The sequence below is a fragment of the Vanessa tameamea genome, chromosome 14, assembly GCF_037043105.1.
Source record: "Vanessa tameamea isolate UH-Manoa-2023 chromosome 14, ilVanTame1 primary haplotype, whole genome shotgun sequence".
NCBI lineage: Eukaryota > Metazoa > Arthropoda > Insecta > Lepidoptera > Nymphalidae > Vanessa > Vanessa tameamea.
In genome coordinates, this window is record NC_087322.1 from 9,847,301 (window position 1) to 9,870,329 (window position 23,029).

The following is a 23,029-nucleotide window of genomic DNA, read 5'->3' on the forward strand; positions in this document are numbered from 1 at the left end:
CGATTCATTGGTTTGGCAGTGAAAGAGCGACAGACAGACAGACAGAGTTACTTCCATATTTATAATATTAGTATAGAAGTATAGATTAAAATGCATTTTTTATAATATGCCCTCTAATCTCCATAAGCTTGTTGGTCGTGAATTTGTTTTTTTTTTTTTTGTTATATTATCGGGTTTGGTGGTTTGTTTGCCTTTGTGTTTTTTTTTCGGACATCATTGCAATCAAACTGTGATATGAAATATATAAATTAGTCATATATCTTAAATTTAAAGTAATGGATCGAAATAATACAACGTATATAAAACTAATAAAAAGCATTGAAAGAAAACTGTTATTATTCTAGAGATAGAAGACAAAACAATTGCCTATCTTTTATATTTTTATGAACGAAAGATCGTACCGAGATGAAACAGTTGAAAACCATGATGAATTTGTAAAGGTTGATTTTAATTGGTAACCCTTTTTTATTATATAAGTAAGTCCACCTACTTATATAATAACAAATGGACTACCTCGCACATCGTCTTTGTAATAAATATTAACCATTCATATAATTGGGTGGTAGAGCCTAACCAGGCGGACTTGCACAAAGCCTACTACAAAGTACTTCCCTTTTTAACATTCAGGCGAGAATCACCTTCATACCTTTAAATAGTTATGTATTTATAATTCTTATTATCAGTGATGATGAAAAAACCTATATTTATAAAAGAAGCCTTGTAATGTAGAATGGTAATATTAATCCTTTTCCGAGGAGACCTATGTCTAACTGTGATATTACTCTACTATAAACTAAGTAGAGCGACACTAGTTTCATTTTCAATAATTTACTGGCATGTGATATTAGGTCTTTTATACCGCAAAAAACGGGTATGCAAAATTTCAGTCCGATCGCTTCCACAGCAGAGGCGTGAAAACGTAACAACATAAACAATACAATAAATAAACATTTTTTCACTTATATCGAGTTAGAATTATAATAAATAAAAGAATCACAGCATTGAAGTATGTAGACAGCCTAATTCAATATTGTTTCAATTATGCTACGAATGATTAATGACCCAAAACACAAATTAGTTCTAATGGAAAAGTTTTAAGAGACAACGATTTTCCATTACGCCATTCCATGATACAATTTTCATTATTGTTATATTCAATATTTATCTGTTTTATTCTTATAATATAATTATTTAAAAGTAGTATATTTTTGAACATTAATTAATACATCAAAATTTAAAGGCCGAAATATAGCCTTCAATATTTATGTTACTGGGGAGGATAATATAGTTACTATAGAATAATTATTAGAATTAATTAATTATTAGTGTACTATAATTCTTGCCGAGATAGTCGACATTTCCATGGGGTTGTAATACATGAGTTTTGATTTGCAAACATTTAAGCTTTCAATGAAAGACATTCTTATATTCATATTGAAGTTGTTAAATTCAATCTTGTGTATGTTTTTATCTTCTCCGATATACTTGCATACTAATATCATCTAGTAGTTATTAACATTACGTTTGTAATCAATTTATTATTTATTATGTTTATCGAAATTTTCTAAATATTACTTTTAAGAAAAATATAGTCGACTTAATAATAAATAATATTCTGCCACTCTTTCTGATTAGAATCGTTACGGTCTCGAGCTTTGTAATTTAATCGGATTGTTAGACATTTCAAACGTGCCTCTAAGTCATAAAATAAATTTATATTTTTAAAGTGAAAAAATATGGTCCTGTGCTAGATGATTAATATTTCATATAAGACTAGCTGAACCTGCGCCTTAACCCCCGGGAGATTTATAAAAAAATATCCATGGCACCAAAACCACCCTCAATTTAACACTTTCGAGTAGTGAATTAAAAAAGCCTATGATTGCCCCGGGACTCAAATTATCTCCATACGAAATTTCATCAAAATCTGTTCAGCGGCTTAAGTGTGAAGTGGTTACAACACAGAGTTACTTTCGTATTAATAATATTAGTATAGTTTCATATGTATTTTATATTTAAAACAACTGTTAGTTTTAAATAAACTCAATGTATATTAGTACAAAGAAATACGTATATTCAATTCTTTTCAGTCCAGTGTGCTGTCGAATGTCATGGGTTTCTTTTAGTTTTGACACCTATATAGACAAGTTATTTTATTATAATATTAGACACTATAGATACATTACAAATTAAAAAAATCTTGCGTCAACACAAAATTAAATAGAATAATCTTACAAGTAAATATATGACATATCTTAACTAAAGCATTGGATAGATATATCGTTACGAAAGTTATCGATAGTTACCAAGTAACTTTAAAACTTAGGAGCGCTAACAAAAGGGATAGAAGCAAACTTGAATACGGGTGCATAATTTTATTACAAAATTTAACATTGCTCCATAGAAAATAAGATTCATTATCGATTGCAACTTTAGAGCCGTTTTATGATTATCTAAATGTTACTGTAAATGTCAAACTATATTATATTATGTCATGGCTTAGACTCGAGTTCATAATCCTTATTTGAACTTTACTTAGCTTTTGTTCACTCGTGACTATCGAAATATCATTACTCAAGGTAGGGCACGTTTTAATAACCTTAACATATTTTTCTTTAATAACAGTAGGGATGAATGATTAAATTAATGGTGTTACGTCTCTGGCTCACTAACCTATCTGGGTAGGTACCACCCATTACATTACATTACATTAGCAGCCTGTAAATTTTCCACTGCTGGGCTAAGGCCTCCTCTCCCTTTGAGGAGAAGGTTTGGAGCATATACCACCACACTGCTCCAATGCGGGTTGGGTACCACCCACTCATCAGATATTCTGCCGTCAAATAGCAGTACTCAGAACTATTGTTTTCCGGTTTGAAGAATGAGTCAGCCAGTGTAACTACAGGCACAAGAGATATACTAGCTTAGTTCCCAAGGTTGATGGTGCATTGGGGATGTATGTAATAGTTAATATTTTTTACAGCGTCATTGTCTATGGGCGATGGTGACCATCAGATGGCCAATTTGCCCGTCCAATTTGCCTGTCTACCTATGTATATCATAAAATAAACCTCTCAAGCCGCCGATTTAACATAAAGATTCATCTGATGAATTCAAACTATTTTTATAGTAATTTATTTCTCTAGTATTTGACGGTCCCGTCTACACGCGGAATAAAATTCATACCCCCATTCCATTATCCCCCTTTTGAGTTGAAATCAAAAAATTGTTTCTTCGTGTAAACTTATTTTATAAAATAAACATAAGATTCAAATTACAGCTTTCTGTTGTACCTACCCATAAGGGCTTTATGCAAGCCCTTATGGGTAGGTATCACACATTTTCGTATATTCTATCGCCAAACAACATACTTATTATTGTTGTGTTCCGGTTTGAAGGGTGAGTAAGCCAGTGTAACTATAGGCAAAAGGTACAAGTCATCTTAGCTCCCGAATTTTGTTATCTAGGAACCTGATCATATTTCTCACCGCATCAATCAAAATCAAAAATATACTGTATTCACGTAGGCTTTTACAAACACTTTTGCAAAATATTTTAAGTAAAGCTACCACCGGCTCGGAATGTAGATTCTACCGAGAAGAACCGGCAAGAAACTCAGCAGTTACTCTTTTTCAACATCTAAAAATACAGTCACGTTAGTTAAATACAATTATATTATATGTATGCTATGTTTAGGGGTATCATCAGGTGTCCCATTTGCTCGTCCGCTTACCCTGTACTATAAAAAAAAACAGTCGTATCGATTTTATAAGTACAGATTGTTGTTGTAAGATTACTACAACTTAACGAGAAATTAGATAGTATTAGTGAAATTGAACCAAGAATATTATCCGCAAGGATTAATTTCATAAAACATAATACAAAGTCTGTATTTATATAATATACTTATGTTATTATTTCGGATAACAAAACTCGGCCTCTCATATAAATGTACCAGAGAATAGAATACATTACATGTTATGTAATTACATATATTCTTTCTTCTTTTACACCGCTCATTATTTTCATATAAACGTTTACATTAAAATGTTATGTAACATATTATCAAAGAAATGATTCAACGATTCACAGAATATATTAATCTGAAACTTCTACAGTTATAACATATATGTATTAATTATTATTATTTACATATACATACAAACATCATACCTTCATGATTGAATGTTATACCTTAACGAGAACCAACCAAACAATTTTATATGTATTTTGCAACCCGTAATACACATATGGAACTCAATATGCAGAAACGAATAAAATTAAAATATACAAATACATTCCATTTTCAAATATCTTCTTTAATCTAACAAAAATTCACATTTCGACATTCATTTTCAAGAAAAGCTTTCCGAGCTACATCACCTATGTAAATCAAAATGTTTTCAGACTCATCTAAATAAAAGGTAAATTTTTTAAGGCTTCCTTCCTACTTTCAATCATGCAACGAGAAGTGTTTTGTTTATATTAAAATTTTGACATGAATGTACAGTAATGACTTAAGTAAATGTCACAGGAATGCTATATATTTCAACTTATGATAGGTCTTCTTCCTTTCACTTATGATTTACCCTTTCGTTTATCATAAACAATTTGCATTGGTGTGTTCTGGTATTAAGGGTCAGTGAGCTTTAATATAATGAGTATTGTATTACATGCATAGGAAACAACCTTGTACTTGGATTAATACGCCTTTCACTGCCAGTTGTGACTGTCAGTGATAACCACTTACCATCAGGAGGACCATTGTCTACATACATATATGTCGTAAAATAAAATAAAATACCACATATTATAAGAATTAGTTTTATATAGTATTATTATTTTAAAATCTATAGTATAATTATAATTGCGACAGTAACTCTGTCCGTCTGTCATGATTTCACAGCTAAATTACTGAACTGATGCGATGAAATTTGGTACGAAGCTTGACCCCAAGGACGAACATAGGGTATTTTTTTACCCTACCAGGTTGTAAAGTTGTATTTGTGGCGTAATATGCTATATGCTATAAAGGGTTTTCGTCACAAACTGAATTAGTTGTTCAGCTATTAATAATATTAATTTTGATCTGGAGTCAGGGTTAATGTTCCTTTGCTGTACAGCAAAAGCACGGCCTTTTTTTCCTGACGAGGAGAAGATTGAGCTTATTCCAGCAACGAGTTGGTGGACACATGTGACATAATTCCATTCCACACATGCAACTTTTTTCACTGTGTATCTGATATTTACCGCCGAGCACGATATTATTTGTATATAAAAAATGGTCGATTTTATATATAAAAATTAAGCATATGAAAATTCAGTTCTACTTAGCCGGCAGAGATTCCTTGCTCCTCTTTTTATTTTATTTCATCATGATATTCTGTGTTTATCTGTTCTCTAGATGACGTGAAAAAATTAAATATAATAAATTGTTTCAGATTCTCAAACTACAACAAAGAAGTTCTCAGAAGAACCAGCATTTGAGAGACCTATTGGCAATCACACTTTCTTCCTAGGCAGAGAGGCGGTACTAGGCTGTGCTGTCACAAACCTTGGAAAACATAAAGTTAGTTAAAGTTATTTATTCTATATTATATTAAAATTGTCCAACGATAGTGTGTAATTAAGATAACCATGTAAAATTATTTTTTTGTATTTGCCTAATTAATAATGAAAAAACTTGAGAGTTTTCCAATATTAAAAAACATAAGGCGAAACTGGTTTCAACTGGTAATAAGTATTCCTGATAAGATAGAATTTATTATTTGACAAATTAAATTGTTAAAATCAATCTTCAAAATTGTTTCGAAAAATCTAAGTAATAATAAACAGTTCCATAGAAAGTAACAAGACATCATTTAAAACAAACGTGTCGTTAATTCCTGTGTCGGTCAATCAAAAGATGTGCTATTCATTCTACTAGAACAGTAGACAGCTTAAACACCTACAGATCATAATGTCGTCATATCGAACGTGTCAAGCCCATAAAAAATATTTCTTTATATCAAATGGGACGAAAAAACTAGTATCTGTCAGTCAGTCAGTCTTAAGGCTGCTTAAGGTTTTTGCTATTAAGAACATTGTAACTACGGATTTATTTGATTTTTTTTTATTAAATATTTGTTAGCTCTGAGCTCCGTCGTTTGTAATCCGATATGGAATATTTTATTTCCATTACTTTCCGTTTGGTCACAATTAATTTATCTCTAAAGACTTATTAAATACGAGATGTTGTATTTTTATTAACTTTAATTTTATTTACATAGTTTTTTTCTTTAAATGTTTATTAACTCTTTTTGTCATTAAAAGTGTTTTTTTATAAGTTAGTCTTTTGGTCAATATGCCATTTGTCTAGTGATATATAACAAATAACAAAAACTTCATCAGTTAGTACGTGTCGATTAAATATAAAAAGGCAACTGGATTTTAAGCCAGCCATACAATAACGATTGGAACTGAAATTTCACAAAAACTTTTAGTTCCGCTATCAAAACAATGTACAATACAAAATTTTATTTATACGTTTTTGTACAAAACCCTAACTTCCTAACGAACATTATAAATGTGATTGTTACGATTTCAAGTTCTAACTACTCAAACAATTATCATGAAATATTTCTTACAAGTTTTCAGGGCCACAGAACCGACTGCACACTAGAACGACGCACGATAGATAAACAAAAACGCGGGCGGAAACCAATAATAAATACAGAAATAATGTGTTTTTGTAAAAATTCATTTAAACAGACTTGTTATTGCCCGCGGCGTCGTTTTAGGGATCCGTCGTCAAGTATTAGGAATTAAAAATAGTTGTTCTATGTCCTTCCTAGAAACAGACAGACAGGCATATAAGTATAGATTACTATAGTAAATATTTTAAATTGGAAGACAGTTTAAAAAATTTTTCAAATGCATTCAAAAATTAAAAGTTTATGTTTATGTAACAACTGCAAAGTTAAATGAATCGTCCTTAGTAAGATGATACGAGAATATTTTATTAAAAATCGCTATTTTTAAATACAAATCGTATCTGACAGCTTAAACGACTAATTGTCACAATGAAGACTCCAACAGAGACGCGTTTAAACATGTAAAAGCAATCTGAACCGAAATGGCATTCAACGTCACATATTATGTTTAAAATTCTACCAAAAATCACAATGTTTATTTTTGAAATATTTATGCAAATGATGATCACATTCTGCAAGCAGGTATGTTTTAATTTAAAACTCTTTTAAAAATATCACAATTTGTTTTGAGTTTTTTTTTTTAAATATAAAACAATGCAATTGCTTAATGTGTGTTCTGTCAGTGATAATCGCTGTTCGATAACGCTTGATAAAATCTCAGATTAAAAAAAAAAAAGATTAAATATTTTTAAATCAGATAAGATTGTAAGACGTAGACAACAAACTCTTGAAAATAAAGCACTTTCAGAAACACTTATACCATTAAGAGCGGAATAGTTTATCCCATAAAACACTTTTTAACGTTATTAATTTTCCTTTTTTTGGGTCATATAATCTTGAAACCGTTCTTATAATGTAATCATAATTTTCAAGAGTACTTTTGTATTTTTTGTTGAAAATACATAAAATATATTAAAATAAACATAATACATTAACATACATTAACAGCCTGTAAAGTTCCCACTGCTGGGCTAAGGCAGAGGAGCTCCCTTTGAGGAGAAGGTTTGGAGCATATTCCACCACGCTGTTCCAATGCGGGTTGGTGGAATACACATGTGGCAGAATTTCGTCGAAATTAGACACATGCAGGTTTCCTCACGATGTTTTCCTTCACCGCCGAGCACGAGCTGAATTATAAACACAAATTGAGCACATGAAAATTCAGTGGTGCATGCCTGGGTTTAAACCCGAAATCATCGGTTAAGATGTACGCGTTCTAACCACTGGGCCATCTCGGCTGTTATCCTTATTAACACAATGCTTAATCTGTGTTTATTATTAAATGTAATACGTTAATGGTAGATATATTTTTATTCTTTATATAATTTGTACTGACTCAAATAATCCTATTTCTAAATTAAATATTTATTTTTGGCATAGATTTGGCAACGTAACCTTTCATTATGAATCGTATTATAGCGGAAAAAAATATAGTTTATTTTTATATTTCATGAATAATATTATTAGATATTACGTGAGTTTATTTTTTAAGTTTTGTAAGAGACTTGAAATTTATTAATAGATTTTATATTTATATAATAGCTAGCCGAACCCGTGGTTTAACTCGCAAGATATATATAAAACTTTATGGCACAAAAAAATTTAACCCCCATTTGACCCCCCTACCTTTTTTCATGGTATAGGTTACGGACGGGCATATAGGCCCTGATGGTAAGTGGTCACCACCGCCCAATAGAAAATGGCGCTGTAAGAAATATTAACCATTCCTTACATCGCCAATGCGCCACCAACCTTGGGAACTAAGATGTTATGTCCCTTGTGCCTGTAGTTACACTGGCTCATTCACACTTCAAACTGGAACACAACAATACTGAGTACTGTTGTTTGGCGGTAGAATATCTGATAAGCTTGCACAAAGCCCTACCACCAAGAAACACATCGATTGTCCCATACAAATCCCCGTACAAATATTCTCCCCTCTTTTCATATCCTTAATGTGTCATTTTTGTTAAAAAAAACTAACTTGTGTCCTGCGCCGGTACTTAAACTATTTCCGAATTTAGCTCAGCGGTTCAAACCTTACTTTTCGTATTTTAGGATGGATTATATTACTCGTGTGAAGTTATGTACAATTATTGCAATGTGACATTTTACTTTTTAAGTAACTTTATACTTGGTGGAAGAGCTTTGAACAAGCCTTGCGTAGGTACCACATACTCATGAAATATTCTAACTCTAAACAGGTTACCAAAGATGTTTATTATTACGGATTGATATTCCTTACGGTGTCATCTTCAGGTGGTGAATACTTAACTTCAGGTGGTCCGTTTGCCAGCCTGCCTATTCATTTCAAATTTCGAAAGAACTTAAATCAAACAATTCACTGGATACCAAAAGTGCTTTAAAGAAAATGTATTTTCCCTATCGTAAAAGTTTTATGTGCGCTACCATTGAAACTGCCTCGGATATCTTTTAAAAGAATATTGCTTTCAAATTGACATTCCACCTTTTTTGAGGAGCGCTATTTCGGAAATATGTCGGCTTAGTTGAAATTTTCTAAAATAATATTACGAAATGCTATTGAATTTTACATTCATTTACAAAGTTATTTCTAAGCTTGTGTCCTTAATCTATATCAATATTATAAATCTGAAAGTAAGTCTGTCTTTCTGTCTGTTGCTTTTTCACGGCCAAACCACTGTACCGATTTCGATGAAATTTCACGTAAAGCTAGTTTGAACGTCAAGGAACGACATAGAATATTTATGGTAAACACCTGACGACCAACTTCTAAAACGCGAGCGAAGCCGCATCTGACAACTAGTACATACTATATACTTGAAGTACAAATAAGAACTATTCAAGTTACTTTAGGTATTATGATGACGAATCTGAAAACGTTAAACATGAGGCCTGTTACGCTTTTTTGGTTCCACGTTATAGTTTAGGCTTCCAAATTCAAATTAAGAAAGAAGACAAAAACTCTCGTTCCAAAATTGAAAACCATCGCATCGGTTCGCAGTACCTCTAGTATCAGAAGCACACTGGAAGTCTATAAATCTTTGGAATTTAATTCTTGGTTTAAATGTCGTACAGTAGTGGATTCACATTAACATCTGTGTCGTACATTGTGGTATAGAACATAATGATCAAAATCACTTATTTATCTCAGGATATTATGGGACGTTATAATATTTTGATAAATTATACTAATTTTATAATCAACCAGTGAATGTCTCATGTCGCTCGGACGTAACTGAAAATCAGTTTTAGTTTTAGGTTGTCAATCTGTCAAATTGTTGAATGGTTATCTATCTTAACGTCCTATAACGTTTAGTATTTTTAAGAATTTTACTTTAGTAAACTTTTGTATATAACGGAGTAAGTGTTAATGAAGGTCAAGTGTGCAATGGAAGCTTATTTATAAGCTATTGATGGATTAGTTTGACTTGCGGTCGAATAATACATTCGTTACAAAACTATCCAGCCGAACCTACCTATATATGCATGGATCAATAAATACTACGTGGCTAGAATAGACAGAACAGATATACCTGCAATGAGGCTTCGATGTGGGCACGATCTGTCAAACTAGTATTTTTTTAAATTATTTAATTGGGAAAAAAACAACTACCTGAAATCTAATATAATATTAAAGCCCCTATCACGTGATATATATAATAGATAAATATCTTGAGGAAAACTTGTATGAGTCGTAATATCTGAATATGTATCCACCAAACTTTGGAGCAGTCTTATAGAATAAGCTCCAATACTTTTCCTCTAAAAGAAATAAGGTGTTCGAGCATTGGAAATTATACTGATTGTTAATTTTTTTCTATACAGTTTAGAATATACAAGAGAAAATAAATTGAAACTGAAAGATCTCATAAATTGGCCATGTTTTTAATGTGTGTTTTAAATTAAGACATTGAATTACAATTGATATGAATCACTATACTATATATTACTGGCTGTGCCCGTAAATTCGTGCGCCTTTGAATTTAATAAAAAAATGTTTGTTGTAGCCCAAGTTACTTCTTATTACATCAGCTAGTACCAGTGAAATAATTATACTTCTTTTTACAACTACTGTAACAATCACTCTCAAATTTAAATATTCAAAACTAGTTGTCGCCCGCGGCTACGCTCGCGTTTTAGGGGTTAGTTGTTATGTGTTAGGCAAAAAAGTAGACTATGTCTTTTTTGGAGTTCAAGTTTACTTCATACCAAATTTCGTCAAATTCGGTTCATTGATTTGGCAGTGAAAGAGCGACAGACAGACAGAGTTACTTTCACATTTATAATATTAGTATACAGGTATATATTTAGCTTTGTAATAAAATAAGATAAGGGGATACTGTCTATTTCGGTGACACTTCATGGGCGCTTTAGCGAGCAACTTCATAATGTAGTTTTCGTGTCGCGTCACACAAATCACTGTCATCATTTATCCATAACGCTCTAAAAAAAAAAACACGGATTTTAAATATAAACATTAATAAGCGAATATCTGATCCATTACTTAATGCTTCCTATAGGAATAATCATTTCATTTTACATAATGCACAATTCATTGTCCGGTTCACGTACCGGACATGCTAACGAGGGCGACCTATTCAATATCGTTCAGAGATACTCGAACAAAACAAATATTGTTCGGTACATCTGTGAATCTAAAGTGATTCGAAGTGGACTCAAGTTAGCATTGTCTGCATGTTCATCACGCATGACTACCTCTGAAACAAATTAAGCCGGCAAGGGACGTTTCCGAAGGACCAAGCTGTTTGTTTCGGAGGTATAATGAATAAGGTTTGAATCAAAGAACTTTGACTGTACGAGAATTAATATTTACGGATTGTCATTTGGAATTAAAGGTGCTGTATACTAGCTTCATACATCTACATTTTTTTTATATCACATGGTAACGTACTCACTTGAATTTTGTAGATAATCCTTTTTTGATAGATTTAGAATTCCGTCTTGATCAATAATTCTAAATTTAAAATGACTTTTTTTTTGTAACAGAATTATTTTTGTAGTTATTTTAATCATCTTTAACAAAATATATTACATATTTAATACAAATGTTTTATTTTGGAACAACCTCGCTAGAAAAACACTTAAATTTAAGATTTATTACATAATCATTACATAACCTATAAGAGCACTAGAGGGTCCTTAGTTTAGTGGCTAGCTTATAAAACTATAGATCCCGAAGGTCTGGGTTCAAGCCTTATTAAAAGTTATAGGATTCTGTCAAAAAAATCTCAGTAGATGCCCGACATTTGGCTTCTACGAGTACACTCTCATGCCTCGAAAAGCAGTTAAAACCGTTGCTCCTAGACTCCTATTTCAGGTAACAGTTGTGTCATATTTTTCGCCCAAATATCATCTACATCAAATTCAGATAGTTAGGCTAAAAAATTCCAGCCAAAATTTGAAATCAAACAATAAACTATTTCACGCGGGCACAGTAGTTTCAAACGAAGTTTGACCGCCACTGTAAACAGTACTTCGGTCCTGTCCTTGTGGGAACAAACATTTGCGTCCCACATCGACACCGAGTTACTACGTCTCTGTTTGTGTTTATATGTTACGTAGGTTGTTAGGCTGTTTGATTCGTGTTAAATTCGCAATAGTATCTTCACTTTAAATAGCAGATATAACACTTTTATGTAACAGTTTCCATTAATACAACTACTAAGATTATTACGTTCCTGTTAATAACTCTATCTTCTTGGATTCAATGATTGCTAATTTGTGTAATGTTATAATATAATAATCTTTAAAGAACTTTTGAATTGTCATTTTATACTAAACAAAGGCCTATTATACCGCAAAGTTGTACAACTCGTAGATTCGACATTTCTGTGGAAGGAATTATGACGATTTTAAAGTTGGCAATTATACATTCGTGCCTTGGGAAGCGATTATCTTATCTAACGTCGCTAAATCCTCACTTTAGTACAATATTGAACGTCGTAATAGATTAAATTTTATTGTTACTATTTTCAAATAATAAAATTTAAGTAATTTTAGTTCGTCTAATCTTATTATTTACTTCATGAAAATATTTTCGGTAGTTCTTCCAACCCCAATAGCTTAATAGATCAGCTACTATCTTAATAATTACTTGGTAGTGAGGCTTTGTGTAAGCCTGTTTTGGTAAGTATCACCCATTCAGATATTATTCCAAACAGTTATATAATTTTAATACCAGTTTACCAAAAACAATTTATAACATAAATAAAACATTGAAAGAAACGGTTGTGTGCGGTGTTTATGTCATAGGAATAAAATTACCACCTTTAAGCTCATTCAAATTATTTTATTTTTAGCATTTTAATACATACAAAATCCTCTTAGTTTGTTTTATAAGTTTTTATCAGGTCGAAGAGTTGTTTTTCATTTATTTTTATAAAATGTAGTAAATAATTAAGATTTAAAATTTTAATAATGTTAAGTAACACATATACAATAGCAGTAGCAGTGGTTCATATCTTAACTAAGTTATTGATTTTCTTTGTTTCTAATAATAAAACTATGGCTCTTTTAGATAACGATAACTTACAATTCAAAGAAAGTCATGATGTTAATAAATTCCTTAGTAAAAACTATAAAGCAACCAAATAAATCTATACAAAGGAATATTAGTTACTGTCTATAAAAAGAAACGTATATAATATAATATACGAACCAAACCAATTATCTAGAAAGCAATCAGAAAATTAATTACTCGGAAACAATAAGCGTAACATTGTCACTCATCTCGACCCGGACCTCAATCGCTGTGTCGAATTAGGTTTCATAATAAACAATAAGAAGTTCGAGACAAAAGCAACTAATCGGAGAAGAAACAAAAGAAATCAGTGGGCGAAAAAGAAAACAAAAGGCGGCCTAACAACGACTGTATACACGAGCTTACTTTACGCCACAGAGTATCTAAGAATAGCTAATCAACTTTACGTTTTTCGTTAATGACAATGTCCAACTGAACTGATTTTGGAATATATAGTATTAAAATATTGCATAATTATATTAAAGGTAAACGTACGTGACAATGTATCAAACAAAATATGTGTTAAAGTTTTACACAATTCCCAAATTGTTTTGAAATAAGCAACGACATCTGCCTCATTATAATTTTTGTTTCATCAGAATAAATGTTAAAATTGATACATTTACAATTATATCAAAATAAAAAGTAAACAAATTGATTAAGAAAATATCGAAACAATGGCAATTTTTATGATAATTTGTTTCATTTGCAAAAACAGCAAATGTTTTCATCTGTCGAAATTAATAATAATATTATTTCGGGTTCTTTCATGATGTCTTGTTATTATTTATGAACATATTATTATTTTTGTAACATAAAATTAATAAACAATTGATTATTTTTATTTTTTAAGCTGTGGTCTTACTCAAAGGTCCGTGTGTGGTATTAAAATTCAGAAGGCGTTGCGAAAACTAGAGAAGGTGCACCTTGATTTTTGTGCATTGTTACGCGGTAGGCATCCAGCCAATCCGCCATTTGGAACGACTTGTAATGAATCATAATCAACTCTGCTTGACTTTTTAAGAACTAAACTACAAATAAAATTTACAAAATGAAATACGTTTTACTTTTGTTGTATAATTTTACCTTGAAAATGCATATAAACCATCAGATTCTCGTCGGTGAAAAACTGTAGTATTATGACGATTAAAAATTGGCCTTACGTAAGGTTAGAGTTACGACTGCTCATATAAATTGACATGATAATATATTATAAGATACAACCTCTTTGAGCTGTCAAACCTACCTATCATGGTTATAAATAACGTGTGCAATAAAAACATTTTTTTTCTTTGGTAGCGTTAAAAAGTCAGTAGATATCAGTTGTTAGTCTGGTAGGGTATTTGTGAAGGGTCGGTTAGTGGGTACACAAGTATACAAGTGTATATTCATAGAATAATAATTATAAATATTGTTGCTGTTGTGGTTTTCCTAATTGGTTGTTTTAATTAAAATAATAAATTTTATACCCAAACCTAATTTATATATTTTATAATTTATTTACACTGCTGATTCTAAAAATGGGTACATTATATATTATTTATATTATTTAGTTTAATCAATTCTGTGTAATAAGAGCTTATACATCTTATACCACGACCCATTGATTCATTTACTCCAAAATGGACAAAAAGTTAACTCGATTCTATATAGACTACAAAACTGTCTGGAGTCGGTGCCAAGCCTGAAGATGAACATACAAATAAAAAAAAATAGACATCACTATCTATCTATAACTATCTATCTATAACTATCCATCACTAATCTACAATGTTTTGTGAACAAGATTTATTACAGCCCTTATATTATTTTTATCGTTATGAATTTGAATGAACCAATAGCATCCTAAGTAAACATTTCTGATTAGGACCGAAATCTATTATTGCGGGCGTAAAGGACAATTTTATTAAAAAGAAAAACGTTTTTAATGTTTAGGTATATAAACGTATTTATGTATGATGATAATAATGATGAATAAAATCCATTCTTAATTCATTAATTTATAGTACATCCTTTATCATTATTATTTACTTGGTAGTAGGTTGGTAGTTGGTGGTAGGTACCCACTCATCAGATATTCTGCCGCCAAGCAGCAATACTTTGTATTGTTGTGTTCCGGTTTGAAGGATGAGCGAGTCATTGTAACTACAGATACAAAGGACATAATAACTTACTTTCCAAGGTTGGTGGAGCATTGGAGATATAAGGAATGATTAAAATTTCTTACAGCGTTAGTGGATGATAGTGAACACATTCCAAATCAAATGAGCGATGGTGACCACTTACTATCAGGTGACCCATTTCATTTGGCTACCACATCATCATCCCCCTTATCCCAATTTACTTGGGGTCGGCGCAGCATGTCGTCTTCCCTATCTGACGTCATCTCACAAGTAACATTTTTTCCAGTCATATTATCTTTCACACAATCCATCCATCTTTTCATTGGTCGTCGCCTTCCTCTATATCCATCCACGTTAATGCTCAAGACCTTCCTCACAATATGTTCCTCATTCCTCCGCATAACATGCCCATACCATGATAGCCGCCTTCTCGGCCGTTGGTGCGACTTTCAAACTTCCTCTTATGTACTCATCCATTCGTTCGGCTACCTATTTCATAAAATATTTATGCGAGAGGAACATCAGATCTATTGTCACTGTTATTGTTCATCGTGTGGGCGCACAGTTGGTAATCGTGAAAATACTAATACGAATAACACTCAAAGCACTTCAGGGATGGTAGGACAGTTCCGTGACCTCACTCGGCCAATGATTTGCAGTAAGTGTTCTGGCCCGAGCGATGCCTTCACGACTCTGTCGAAAGCGCGCTGAAGATAGTACCGAACTACACCGAAGTCAGTTCACAACCGTAGGCACGCTTTTCGTTCCGTTGAGTGTCTGTACGCTTGACATATATATATATTTGGTTCTAATAGTACAGAGAGATATGACATTTCAAATTAATCATTTATAAATAATATACAGATTATATCAATATAATTGAAATGTCTCAAGCTGTCGAAGCGTAAGCGTAATTGTAAGCTGTGCGTAAGCTGTCGAAGATCTCTTTGGAGGAAAAGGTTTGGAGCCTATTCGATCCCGCTTACCTAGCGTGGTTGGTATAGACAATTATACGTCCGATACATGTTGCCTTAAAAAGTTTCTTTCGCTATTGAGATTGCGATTTTCGATTATTATTATTATTATTAAAAGCAATTAATCACGAAATCATAGAAACTATAACACCTTTACTTGGTGGTAGGGCTTTGTGCAAGCCCGTCTGGGTAGGTACCACCCACTCATCAGATATTCTACCGCCAAATAACAGTACTCCGTATTGTTGTGTTCCGGTTAGAAGGGTGAGTGAGCCAGTGTAATCACAGGCACAAGGGACATAACATCTTAGTTCCCAAGGTTGGTGGCGCATAGGTGATCTAAGGAATGGTTAATATTTCTTACAGCGCCTTTGTCTATGGGCCGTGGTGACCACTTACCATCAGGTGGCCCATATGCTCGTCTGCCAATCAATGCCATAAAAAAAAAAAAACCTACAAACTTGAAAATTGGCAGGTAGGTTTCTTATAGGGTAGACCCTCGAATTCTAGGTTCGGATATGAAGATATCCGCTTAGAACAGGTTTTACGAAACTACACCCCTAACGGGGTAAAACGGTGACTGGAAGTTTGTGTTTTATAAATTTCACGCGAGTAAAGCCGCAGGTTCAGCTAGTTTATAAAATACGAGTATAAATATAATCGACGCCATATATCATTCGGTATATTTTCACAAACAGCATTTCTATGTATTTTTTCTTTTAAATTAGAGTAGAACCAAACGGGAGGTATAACGTGAAGTACCCTCACATACATAAAAATGATATACCAAATCGTTTCCTTAAATGATGGATGATTCTTAAGATAAAACAAAAAAAAATACACACCTTCTTTTTTTAAACTTGCCTAAAAATGAATTCTGTAAACCTAAAAATATGTCTTTGTTAATTGACAGTATTAAACCAGCGTATATTTTATTTGATACGTTATATATGTATATATCTGTATATTCGATAATAATTATGTCTTTTAATTTTTTTTATTCGCTATTAGTATTTTCTAAAACGATTTAAGCATTAATCTTATTTAAACTGATAAAGATGACCATTTCAAATACGCTAAATGAGTTTAGCGAAATTCATTTAATATATCCTATAATAAAAATCTACTATAATGATACTTATAGTAGGATTCTCTTCCCTCTGACAAATTTTGACATTATATAATTATATTAGACTTCTATAAAAAAAGAAAATCACAACCTAAGTATTAATCATATCATTATAAATATTTAATAATTAAAAAAAAAGCAATTCTTGTAAAATGGAATAAAACGAAAATCTTGGAACCTTATGACGTTTAAAACATATTGCCTTAAATCAACATTACTCTGAAAATTGACTCTTATTCTAGTACTAAGAGGACATAATTATTTCAGTGTCTTCACAAATAACTTGAGTCAATAATTAAAATTTCAGAAACCCTATATTTGTTTTTCATTACTGGAGCGACAATTTTAGAATTTACGTCAGCTCGCTTCATCAAAAGCTTATCCTCTGAATGAGCTCTAAAATATTTCATGTTGTAGGTGGGTTGGCTTCGAGCAGAGGACCAGACGGTTTTAACGATGCATGAACGAGCAGTCCTCGGGTCGAGGTATGCGGTGAGCCTGGACGCGCCGAGGACATGGCAATTGCGTATACGACCACTGCGAGCCGAAGATCGTGGCTGTTACATGTGTCAAATTAATACCCAACCAACAATGACCTGGCAGATAGGCTGCATCGATGTTTTTGGTAAGTTTTATATTATTACTAATTATATACTTAGTGTCTTAAATATTATGTCTTTCACGACTTCGTACGGCTAAAATAATAATTACTATCTACGTTAGACAGTGTTGAATAAAAACCATTTAAGGATAAACTCAAACACGCATACATAGTTTCATAAAATCAGTAATCATATAAAGATAACGACGATAAGAGATTAATAAAGTTGACGAATTAAATTCAACTTGGTTTTTCTTAACTTAGTAGCAAATAATATCTGAATACTGTGATCGATTTAATAAAATAAATATAATAAATAGTTAATAGTAATTCTATGATAAGATTTTTTTTTTATATATAACTAATAGCTTTTATCAGCAATGGCGACGAAATGATTTTTCTTTGAATTAAACCCTTAACCTTTAATAAAGTTGAAGCTATATTTACGCTTCTCTGTAAAACTTAAAAGGTTACATGTATTGTATGTAAAAGCTTAAAATTTACCCTGTAATATTGACTGAGCCGAGCCCAGTGGTGGACGCGTACATCATAACCGATGATTTCGAGTTCAAATCTAGGCAAGCACCACTGAATTTTCATGTGCTTAATCTGTGTTTATAATACATCTCGTTCTCGGCGGTGAAGGTAAACATAGTGAGGAAACCTGCATGTGTCTAATTTCAACGAAATTCTGTCACATGTGTATTCCACCGAGCGTGGTGGAATATACTCAAAACCTTCACCTCAAAGGGAGAGGAGGCCTTAGCCCAGCAGTGAGAAATTTACAGGCTGTTAATGTAAAAAATTAACTGTCATGTCCCGAATAGTTCTACTTCGGAAATACATTTTCAAACAAAGTAAAAGAACTTAAAACAGTTAAATTAAAATCGAACGTTTCCTCAATGAGCTATTTCTAACGTATCAAGTAACCGGATTGTACACTTCACATATGTGTATAAAAGTAATTACTCCGTGACGTCACGTCCGACTCGATCGCTTCTGCCCACTACATAATAAATAAACGACACATGTTCGCAATCTCAACATTTACAGTAAAAATACATAAAGATGATGAAAATGGAAAAAAATGTTCGTATATTTCTTTGATGGAAAAAATATAGAAATATTTTTAAGTGAGCATTTCATCATCAGGTTTCGTTGACATTTAAATACTAATATCACATTATATTGATTGTATCTAATATAATTATGACGGAGGACCGTTACGATAGCGTCCACTCGAGCGAATCCATTCATGTTCTAAACCGTCATCAAACGTCAAATAAAAATATATTTGTTACTATGTCGTTATAAGTATGTATATATATGCATAATCTTAGATTTCTTAAATCTTAACCAGAAGGTTATCCAGAAGAAAACACAATTAATAAGATCGTATTGGATTTCTCTTGTCTTAATCTACTTATTAATTATTTTTTTAATTTGCTTAATGAGATAAGTAACAAAGAGTTTAAATTTAAATGATTAAATATTGATAATAGAATCAAAAAAGGTTTTTTAATTCAGTTTTGAAGTAAGCGCACGCATATGTCAATCAGATTTGATCTATAAGGTTAAACGATCAGTTTATAATATAAATTCCCGGTAGTGCGAAACGATGTATCATTTTATTGAATACTTCAGTCATTAATATTCAAAGTGACAGCATTTTTGACGTACGTTAATAAATATACCCTATTCAAGTTAGCTTGATATTTTTGACAGACGGGCTAGTGATGAGAAACAGAAAATATAACATTTATAACAGCCGATGGAACGATGGAATGCGTAATTCAAATTAGAATTCAATTTTTTTTAACTTATTTTACTTAAAAGAGTTATACCAGCTACAGAGACCCCAATCAAAAGGCCGTTCGTAGCAATAACTTAACAATGGTATTTAATCGATTTGTAATCGATATTTGTAGCAGTTACTGCCTGTTATTAACGTCTCAACCGTCCGACCGATGTAACATTGTACAAGCTTATTATTATTTTCAGTGTTTCTATTTAAATTTTACTTTGAAGCAATAGTATATAATAGAAAAAGTTTAGACTTAAAATTTTCGGATAACGCTTGAATCTTTAGGAACTTTTGTATTATATGTATTTTTTTAAATATTTTTACAATTTTTAAAATCATTAAATTAAGAAAATAATATGTTCGTCATTGCAAAGTTATGTCGATCAGAAAAATTTACATCTGTCAAAAAGATCAAGCTATCTTGTACAGGGTATAGTAGTTTCTCGCTACCGGAAGTTTGTATTCACTTTTGATCTTGTATTCGCTTTTGCTGCTAAAGTTCCGCGCGCTCAATCTGCCTTTTGTTTTATAATCGAGGTTAAAGGGTATCGCATTAATTTATCAATATATCAATTATATTTAATTGTAAACGTCAATTAAAGTGAGTAATGAAATCAATTTTATGATTGACTCTATAAAAATGTATTGGCTGAGCGATAACAAGCTTTGAAAGCAGTCTGGCAAATGGGCCGCTTGGTGGTAAATTGTCGCTTCCGCCCATAATTTTAGATCCATCAGTCTGTTGTAACACTGGCTCACTCATTATCCAAACACAATAATATTAAGTGTTACAATTTCGCGGTAGAATATGTGATGAGTGGATGCTACCTACTCAGACGGCCTACCTACCTTGTGTAACGACATACCCCTATAAATATTACCTTGTTCGTCGATCGTTCCGAGAAAGAAAAACGGTTCTAAACTTAACGAACTTTCATCCTGTATTCCCTGTATCCAATAAAAAATGTGTTAAAGGTGTCCTGGAGTCATTTTGTAAAACCATATCCACGATTTCCAACAACGAGCTAACTTTGTATCGTCGAGTAATAAATGTAACAAGTTTATGTTTGTTCCCCGTATTAATAGTATGTGCGTCATAATTCTAGTTAAGCCTTTTATGTTTTTAAGAAAATGAAAGAAATCTTTCTCTACCAAAATCCAATTTGAATACGTTAATATATGTATGGATATAAATACACACACGACGTTCATAACACCTGGGATCATGGAAACTGATCCGTGGCTTACGATGCGTTGGCCGTTAAGGAATAGTTAATATTTCTAGCAATGCTAAATGTCTGAGGGGTGGTGGTACCACTAAAAATATCACAAATTACGTTCATATTGTCAAAGAAATTGTTCAAATTGTAACATGGTGAGGTGACCACCTGTCACCACACACACATGCTGGTGGTCACTGTAGACACTTGGTTAACTTACCCATTAAAACAAAAGTGAAAATTAAATACAGTCGAAAGTACGAAATGTTGTCCAGGCAAACGTTGTCAGGTGAGTTATGGCACGATTAAGGCGCGGTTGATTGAGCGTATCTTTGAGGCCTCATAAATTTAATACCCCACCCCGTTGAACGCGCGGATAAATAAGGGATTACTGATACAAAATACGCTCCACTTGATTGCCTTTGATATTTTATTTGTAAAGATTCATTTGAAATTTACATAATATGTTATACGATATATTCGAAAATTTTGTTTCGGTTCCAATACAAAATATGCTATCTATACTATATAATAAAATTATAAATGCGAAAGTAACTCTATCTGTCTGTTTGTCTGTCGCTCTTTCACTGAACCGAATTTGGCAAAATTTTGTTTAAACCAAACTTGAACTCCAATGAGAGACAGGTTATTTTTTTTTACTAACACATGACAACCAACCCTTAAAAAGCAAGCGAAGTCGCGGGCGACAACTTGTTTATTATAACTAGTTCTCATCCACAGCTTTGCCTTTGTGTGAAGGGGAGAGCAGGTGTCGGGTATCCTATGTTTTTTTTTTACTCTGGGTAATCTATATATGATACGATATAGTTAATATGTTAAAGAGTAACAAACAAACAGATAAATAAACACTATTCCGCGTATATAGTAGTATTTAAGGCGCATCTGTGTCGATACACTTAATCAATATACTTAAAAATACTTGTGACTTCTGATTAAACAATTTTATTTTTCAAGTTATATTTGGTAAGTTTAAAAACAACTAATAACCAATTTAAAGTGAAACGTGATCTTCGCGTTTGGCAGTTGTGAAACTTCGAAAATAATTGACATTGAAAGAATTAAAGTTTAAGAAAGTGAAAACATAGAGTTTAATTTCTGAAATAGATATTTATTATTTTAATAATAATATTTTTTAAGATATAGCTGGCATACCGCTATAGAAATATGCGCTATGTACACAAGTAAAGGATGTGACGTCATAAGACACGGCATACTAGTCGATCTTATGTTTAAGGATCAGCTGAAAGGCAAAATAGATATTGGACATTATAAGACAAAATAATTTTAAGTGAAAAATCTTAACTTCGATTCGATAGCCGATAGATGCACGGGAATCGAAAGTGAAATTTTACGAACGATTCACGCTGTTGCCCCTTTTGTTACATGAGAGAGAGAGAAGATACGACGCAAAGATAACTCTTTATCTTCTGTCTAGGTCTAGCATTATGTTTATGAAGTTTACATTTTTATCATTTGTATCGCTTGTACGGTGCTGCACGCGAATTCTTATATCAAATACTTTATGGCGAAACAAAATTAAATCGAACATTTCATCTCAGCCTTATTTATATCACGATTATATATTACAAATGTAATATGTATTTATATATATATGTGATAAGATTATACAATAGCAGTTGCTAAGTAAATATTAAAAACAAACAAACTCTTTTCTATTTATAAACATCATTATCTATGGCTGGATATAAAATATATTAAAATCAGGTGAACGTTTCCGCCCAACCCATTGCTTGCTTTCTAGGGCGTGCAGGACTGATCGATCGGTCAGGAGGCGAGGTTACGATTTGACATTTACAATGCTTTGAATATTCTGAAGTGCTTTACTTTCTTATAAATTTATATATATTATAATTATAGCCGGCTAAATCTAAATTGTGACGTATTTTGATGTTATTTTTAAAAAGAAACGATTCACGCGCCT

General features: G+C 32.1%; 1 protein-coding gene across 2 annotated transcripts in view; it reads left to right on the forward strand.

The window, feature by feature from the left end:
* LOC113398764 (lachesin-like) overlaps positions 1 to 23,029 on the forward strand; it is an 85,201-nt gene that overhangs the window by 22,076 nt on the left and 40,096 nt on the right. For both annotated transcript variants that reach the window (XM_026637650.2, XM_064216900.1), the window contains exons 3-4: positions 5,442 to 5,569; positions 17,859 to 18,066. In XM_026637650.2, the coding sequence (XP_026493435.1) occupies positions 5,442 to 5,569; positions 17,859 to 18,066 (336 nt within the window). The remainder of the gene's footprint in view (positions 1 to 5,441; positions 5,570 to 17,858; positions 18,067 to 23,029) is intronic.